Genomic DNA, 8,678 nt, shown 5'->3' on the forward strand with positions numbered 1-8,678 from the left:
CTATAGTTGTCAATGGGGGTAGATGTGAATCAAAAGAAACAGAGAGATACTATAGGTTGATGAAATAGTGCTTGTTTTATTCAGATCTCACATAAGATTATTTCAATAGCAAAATCACCATGTAGAAAAACTGTACAAAGAATATTTACAACATTGATTGGAAACATTATGACTTGAAACTAACGAGTTGAATATCCCAATTGGTAAACCAAAAACAAAGGCAAGACAGCTGTTTCTTTTGATATTTGTCTCTGACACAGAGGTTGGTTAAGGATAAAAGACAAATTAATTCTGCCACATATCTTTCATTACTGTGATAAATTGGGAATAACAAAGCTGATATTCAAGTTTTCTATAGTTTACTTTTCAAGACACTACGTTGAATTGTCTTCTTAAATCGTGTGTGTATGTAACTGAAGTCGTTTTTCAGCAAACTACTCTGTTTCCACTTAAAGTGATTATGTTTGCATCAGTGAATAGAAGAACAATAGGATTTGCATTATTGACACCCAAAACAGTGTGGATGATTATCAGAGGCTTGCATTGACTATCCAAATGAGTTGTTCCTCTCTGGCTGTGCGTATCGTCAGAAACCATGGAGGAGGAAGATGAAACCATGGAGGGGAAGATGATGGGCTTATGGTGTTTGGCATGAATCTACAAATCCACCGAAAGGCGAGGCTCCGGTACAATTTGATTTTCGTTCCATCAGAGAGACTACCAAGCAGGTGCAGTGTTTGCAATTCTTCTCATACGTCTGGAGAGGTAAAGAGACAGGCAAATAATTATTATGAGTAGAAATAATCGTAAAAGCAATCGAATAATAATAATCAGTAGTAAGCATAAATCAATAGTTCACCTTGATAAGAAGACTATTAATTGCAGTGTACTGTAGTTGTATTTTGTAGCTATAAATGCTTATAGCATGATTCTTAATACTTAAGTAGTCTCCTTGCAGGGGTGTGAGTCTGCTGCCCTCTCTCTGCTAACAGGCTTCAAGACATATGCAACAATTAAACCACCACCGCTGGGAAAAATTTAGTGTTTGAAGTTTTGAAAGCTCCAAACTGTCTCTTACAAAATGTTATGGTTCCTGTTTAAAACAAAAACTGCTATACATCTTTGGATTCAATTTGCCCACTTTCCAAAGCATTTAGCATATCATTGTTTGGTGGGATACAGGACACACTATTGCCTGGACTAGGATAACACCATAAATATACAGATAACTAGGCATGATCCATTACTCCCAATGTTATCACACATCTCATATAATATCATGAAATCTGGGGATGTTTAATTTTAAATGTCACTGTGACAGTATTCTTTATCATGACTCATAATGATGTAAGGATTTGCTGCACTATGAGAATGAAATGATTAAAAAACTTTTGTCTGCTTATCTACCAGTGCTAGTGGTGGGGATGAATCTCTTTGAACGACCGTTACCATCACATGATTATCTCAGTTCATGAAAGGCTTTGTTATTAAACTGCTGTAGGTAGCTCTTCTGTAGCAAGACAAAAAGTCAAATTATACCAATACTCAGAAGCCTTTTTCTAGCTAAAGATGTAATCTTACCTTGTGTTTCTGTCTTGATCTCTTATCTTCTTCTCCATCTCAGCATCTGTGAGGGTCTCCAGGAAAGGACACCACTGATCTGCCTCTCCCTGGTTCCTGATCGCAATCTCTACCGTTGGCAACGGAGACTCACTAAATCAATGACAAGGCAGAAGAAACTCTACTTTAGTTCAGGCAAACATTCTTACCAACTTCCTGAAAGACTACCAAAGATACAACATACAAGCATACCACTTGGTGGGAGGTCTTTGAACTTTTAAGCAATTTTTCTTTTAAATTTGTTTTCAACATTTTGGGTTGAAAATGTCATTGAAGAGAGTAATGTCATCAATTTACAGAATCATATTCACCCTTGAGAGTCATTTAATATGCTAGGTAGCTCACAAATATGCTACACACATGACTGCCAAATATGCTAGAGACTTTACTGCCCAAATGATAACAAATTTTCTGCCTCTTTAACAGCATTCGCTTAAATGAAAGATTCCATTAATACAACATAAGCTGCATGAATGTACTATTTTCAGACTATAAGCAATTTCAACATTCATAAATCTGGGAGTAATCAGGGAGCAATTGACCTATTTTTACACAGCAAGATGAAACCCAATTCAGTAAAATGCTAAACAAAGACAGAGACACACAGCAGTTTTTTGTTAACAGATTTTCAGTAGTTTATGATAAAAGTTCAAGAACATGCAAATTGCTTTTCCACTTAAACACATCTTCTCAATGACCTTAAAGGCCATATGCAAGATGATTTCCATCAATAAACTAACCTGAAAGCATATGTCCTCTGATGCCAGCTGAGCTGTCCTCGTATACTATATGCTATGGCTGTCACAAACTCCCCGCCTAGGCCTAGGTCTGCACATAGCTGAAGTGCAAACTTCTCTGGGCTATTGTCACTATCAGACATATCCCACTCAAACTGGTCCATCAGTGATATATTTCCCACATGGATATTCAGCTATTGAGAAGGAAAACAACACAGTATTAGTTATCACTTAAAGGGATACTAGAGCTTTGAATATTAAAATTCTCATTAGACCATGAATGAACAATCTAAGAACATCACATTCTGTAAAACAGAATGCCATCAGTTTGTTAAATGGGTTGTCAAAACCACCTGAATTCATCCAGAGAAAATGATTCTTTTAACAACTTAACAAACTAGGTGTACATCTTTTCAAAACCTTAGGGCTGGACACTGCCATGCATTTATCAATCTTAATTTAAGGTCCAATCTTTTACTGTAATAGGTAAGCTAAGGTACATGAAAAGATCGTTGAAACTCAAATTAGAACATCATCATCGTCGTTGTTTATTCCTATATCGCACCATACATACACTTCAGAGGTTATCTAACAAAATAATGTCATCGTACTTGAACATTTCTCGCTGGGATTATTCTGTTAATAACTTGCTATTTAGCAGCAGTCAAAGGCGTCTAACCACATCGATTCATTATCGTGGACTAGAGGGTATCCAGTTATGTTTGAAGATTACATGGCACAATGCAACATATAATCTACTTGTTACCTTTAAAATAACCCTCTGGTCTGACTGAGCCTCCAAGATGCTGATGTCTGCCGGGTAAGCCTCCACTTGAGTACGGATTGCTTGCGATATGGCAGGGACAAAGTTAGCAGGAGGAAGGTCTAGGTCATCGCAGAGGATCTCAGCAAATATCTCTGGACTGATTAATTGTTCTGAGAGAGAAACAAGGCTGAACATGAGGAAGGAATGTCTACTCTACATGCAGGTGTTACATCATATTGTCAGGTGCCAAATATTGTTCCCAAACATGACAAGATTTCCTCTTTGATAAATGGTTAAGAAATCTGATGAAATATAGAATCAATAGAGATAGTAGTTTACAGAAATATATAAATTTACTGCTGGAGTGAGGTATCATGGACACCTGAAGAAACATCATATTATCATTGCTGCCTGTGTACAAACTGAAGGCGACTGCCAGATGTTACAAAAACTATGACATCAAGGGGAGAGAGTACATAAACACTCGAGTACATAAACACTAGAGTACATAAACACTAGAGTATATAAACACTAGAGTATATAACACTAGAGTACATAACCACTAGAGTACATAACCACTAGATAATATAAACACTAGAGTACATAAGCACTAGAGTATATAACACTAGAGTACATAACCACTAGAGTACATAACCACTAGAGTACATAACCACTAGAGTTTATAACACTAGAGTACATAAACACTAGAGAACATTTAAACACTAGAGTACATAAACACTAGAGTATACAAACACTAGTGTATATACTGTAAACACTAGAGAACATTTAAACACTAGAGTACATGAACACTAGAGTATATAACACTAGAGTACATAACCACTAGAGTACATAACCACTAGAGTACATAAACACTAGATAATATAAACACTAGAGTACATAAGCACTAGAGTATATAAACACTAGAGTACATAAACACTAGATAATATAAACACTAGAGCATACAAACACTAGTGTATATACTGTAAACACTAGAGAACATTTAAACACTAGAGTACATGAACACTAGAGTACATGAACACTAGAGTACATGAACACTAGAGTACATAACCACTAGAGTTTATAACACTAGAGTACATAAACACTAGAGAACTAAAGGAAACTTTGTAATAAATCACCATTTTTGTTCCAGGTAAAGGTATCCCTGAGTTTCTGTCCTTCAATCTCCATATCAAGTCTGATTGGTACAAGGCACTCATCTTGTGCAGCATTTTCATATACAAGTGTTGGATCATGGTCATCATAGCTATTACCAAAACAAATAAGAAAGGATTGAATTCATTAAAACACAACCAAGGCTTCCGAGCAGCCAAACGTAATTTGGTGTATGACAATATTAACCTAGTCTTGTCAAGACCCTAGTAAGTACAGCCTAGTGTACCTTCTTTTGCACAAAGCTATTTTCCTGTATCTATTCGCAGCTGTACTGCCCATGAGAAAGCCCGCAGCAACGCTTTAAGACTGAAACTAGGGTCTTGCACATTTCTCCCAAGCTATCTTATGTTTCCTTTTAATTTTGGCAGATGAACAATCACTTGGCCTTAGATTGGTCTGTACACTGCGAGACGGTCGCTAATTGCTGTGGAAGCAACATGATCTCACATGCACGCAATTTTGTAACAATAACATAAATAAAGATTTTGTGGTTTGCATAAGTTAAGAAATGTCCAAGACTTTTGTATCGGACAGATCCTCGGGCATTTAAAATACAGTGGGTAAGCACATTTGTGGTAGGCAGAAACTGACTCTGAGGCATGTACAGTTTACACGCGAGAAAAAGAGTATTACAAACGACTTGGCCAAGTCTAGTATGAACCAAGCATATTTCCTAGTTTGCTATGATTATGTGTAATTACATAACCCCCTACCCACCCTATCATTTAATCAATTACTTTCTGATCAAATGTGTGAGGAATATATATCTGTTTTTAAATATGTATCTATTTTGTGTTTGCCAGAGATAACTTTGGCACGTTTTATTAACAAGTCTGCGATGAATTTGTTTTACATATCACGTAATCTCATCTCATAATTTATCTTACTACAGTACTATTATTTTTATAACCTTGTGACAATATAGCGAAGGGCACTGTTCGTAATTCATACTAAATTCTCAAACTTAGAATGACAGCAAACTGCTCACAAACTGACAATGGATTTGATTTGACACGCTACACAAGAATGAAGGTAAGATAACTTACCAGAGGGGGAATGTTCTTTGTTTTCTGGATAAAGTTCGTACTCTTGATATCGGAGTAGAGCAAGGTACCGCATCGAGATGATGGGAACTGTTTGGCATCGCTGGTACCCAGTCTCTGGTCGTTCTCTTCACCTTGATGTTTTCCCTGGGTGCCGTAGGTTCTGTGTTCACTGTCACAGCTTTGTATTTTTCATCATTTCCTTCCAAGATCTCTTCTACCTCTGAGGCTCTTAATAGAGTCACATTTGTGGCAAGACCATGTGGCCCAAATCCTGTAGATATGCAAATAAATGCCAATAGCACAAGATGTCAGCTTATGTGATGCAAAGTTCCCCATTATTTAGTGCCACAATAAGTGTACAATACCCCATGTTACTTTCCAAACTAAGCCTCAATATGATTGCCTAACCCTATTTACGCACACAAATCTCTGGAAGGCAAGGTATTATTGTTATAGACAAACTGGACTAAGGAATTATCAGTTGATTCTATAACGAGAAAAACTTTATATTATTCCTGCAGGAAAATGCAATAGGCTAGTCATAAGTGTAAATTAAATTATACAAAATGAGAATTAATGATACTTGCTGAGCACTATAATTGTTTCTATATTTGTTAATGTTACAAAATGCTTTTGACTTCCCTTATTATTGAGTACTTATACCAAACAACTTTTCACAAATGTTGCATCATAAAGCTGAAAGTTACAACTTTAGGACAACTGTCCTTCACTAAGTCCACTTAAGGATTTAAAATGATGCTTTGCCTCATCAAACTTCAAAATGATTGATCTAATTCTTACTCTCTCCTAAGGCAACAATTTGTTTCCTTTCCTCGATTGTGGCCATCCGTCTCCATAGTGAAGGATATTTTCGATACAAAGAACCACGAAACATGCGAAGGTAGTAACCAACCTGTAAAAACAACAAAGCACATGTTAACATTATCATGAAGCACCACAGGCAATTGCAACGCAAACAAGTTTCATTCTTCTATCAAGTATCATCAGTTCACAAGAGCAATTTAAGGGTTTGGTCAGTTCTTATTGCTTCTCAGATATGATTTGTGCAATGTGATGAAAAAGGTCCCATTAATCGTAGGTCTAGGCACTAGGCCTAGATGATTTTTCTGTTCTATTGGGCTTCCATGAAAATCTGTATCCTTAAATGAGTCACATATTTCAAAGCAAGTGATGAGCAGTGAAACAACATACAAAGAACATAGGTTTAGCAATATCTAACTGGTTATTCTTTGTTGATTGGTGATTTAATCCAGTTTGCAAACATATGATCCATTTGTAATGGAGAATTGTCCGTAAATGCCTTACAACACCTGATCACTTAACAAGTAAAGCTGATGTTGAGGTTGATCACATTTAAAGACTTGTAAAAATCCCTTCAGATGAAGCCTAACAAGTAACATTAATCAGATTAAAGTTTTTAAATTGTCATTCAATTCTCAAAATATTTGAGAATGACAAAATGTTGTTGCTGTGAAAGCCCTTAATATTTTTGCACTAAATAATTTGACCTAAGCAATATGTGACTTCATTTAATATTCCTATGTAACTACAATATTTGTATTGTAAGCCACCAGTTGCATAGGCCAAGTGAACTTTACTCATGAAAGATCGCCTAACATTACAATAGGCTAGTCGTAACTTACAGTAGCCTAGGTGGGAAGTGGCCTAACGTTATCCTATCGCTATCGAACTGCATAAGCATATATGGCTATACGGTATACCCCAACATTACATTAGTTAGCATAATATTAGTTAAATCACTACGAACGCAATAATGTGAAAGGACATGTGCAACCACATTGGAATATCCAATACTCTTTACATACTTCAGACCCGATCATGAAACGTTCCCCTCCATCTAACTGGAAAATATCGGGCTTTTTCCCGTAAGTGGTTGGTAGTTTTCTCTCTTTGTTTTCCTCCATCTTTACATGTGAACTCCACTGCCGTCAAGATTAACCCGAAAACGAAGTTATGTAGCGCCGTCATTTTTTTGCTAGCCAGTTGTAGGCAATGTGTAACTTAGATATAATCTGTGTTGGTTAGCTAAAGGTGCGCAAAAGAGTCGCGGATATTTTATTCTTCAAAATTTCAAGTATTTATAAAAACAACCTTGATTGAATTGTTATTCTTGACCTAATTCCAGTCCAAATATTGGGGAGCTCCCCAGACACCTTACATGTCAGTCGCATTATTCGATCCCACAGCCACACCCCTTACTAGTAAAATTTTTGGACTGCCTGCAGTCCGTCCGTAAAAGATTAAATTCAGTCGGGGAAAAAAACTGGAATTTAGCTCCCACCTTTGAAATCCTGTGCACATCACAGACAAAAACGGAATTATTTCATACATAGGTGGGAACTAAGAGACCAAAAAAAATTTTATGTTTCGCTTCCGGTCATTCATAAGTGGTTTATTAAATCAAAACATTGCTTCGATTCTTGTTGTCCATTAGCTGGTTTTGAAAATCCCCTTACAGTCCGCAGGAATTTTGCACTTTGTCATTTATGGTGTAGGTTACGGAGTAAAGCTATTTAGCAAGTAAAATCATTACCGTACTGTCCATGATACCAAAATGAAAATATAGTTTATTAATTTAAGGCTATTTGATTTTATATATGAAATTCATACAATATACAACAAAAGTATAATAGAATAGAATAGAAACTTGAATTATTTTGTAATTTATTAATGTTTTTAAATCGTAATAAACCTTAAACAGTAACTGTGGATGTCTTTATTTGATCAATTGTACATTTCTTTCAAGCAACATTCCACAGAAGATACATTTGATAAATGACTTTATCAGTGAAAATCTGCTTTAATTATCATCAGATAAAGAATTAAAGGCACTGTTTGTGATACACCACTATATGTTAATTATAACATATATAGGCTAAACCAACGTTATGAAACATGGTCTTTTTATGTATGAACAAGCACGTCAGAGCTGAACAAATAAAGCTAACCATACAACTTTAGGTATTACGTGAACAAATAAACCATACACAGTTATGAATTAAGAACTTGTGCTGCACCGGACCATCATGCTAGAGTTACGTAAAATCGAGATGAATACCGACCAGGCTGATGCGGCTGGGACAGTTCAGAGCAGTCATATATAGTAAGTTAGTAACTACTAGCAACCAAATTAAAACATAATTACAAATGTGTCATCCAGTCTTACTGTCTCCATTTTGATGACATTTATGATATCGATGGCATAACTTTCACTATCCAAAGTTTCGATGAAAGTAAATTCCAACTTAAAGACATATGCCTATATAATATGGATATAGTTTACATATACCGACA

The 8,678-nt window shown here is 35.9% G+C and overlaps 1 protein-coding gene across 1 annotated transcript; it reads right to left on the minus strand.

Moving 5' to 3' along the window:
• Nucleotides 1-56: 56 nt before the first annotated feature.
• On the minus strand, nt 57-7,347 carry LOC139980609 (SWI/SNF-related matrix-associated actin-dependent regulator of chromatin subfamily B member 1-A-like). Its single transcript, XM_071992369.1, has 8 exons — nt 7,190-7,347; nt 6,144-6,255; nt 5,343-5,613; nt 4,260-4,387; nt 3,124-3,293; nt 2,361-2,551; nt 1,582-1,713; nt 57-757 (listed from the first exon to the last, which is right to left on the minus strand). Exons 1-8 carry the CDS (start codon nt 7,286-7,288, stop codon nt 718-720), a joined length of 1,143 nt encoding a protein of 380 aa, XP_071848470.1. The 5' UTR covers nt 7,289-7,347; the 3' UTR covers nt 57-717.
• Between the last annotated feature and the right edge of the window lie 1,331 nt (nt 7,348-8,678).

This window comes from Apostichopus japonicus, chromosome 15, assembly GCF_037975245.1.
Source record: "Apostichopus japonicus isolate 1M-3 chromosome 15, ASM3797524v1, whole genome shotgun sequence".
NCBI lineage: Eukaryota > Metazoa > Echinodermata > Holothuroidea > Aspidochirotida > Stichopodidae > Apostichopus > Apostichopus japonicus.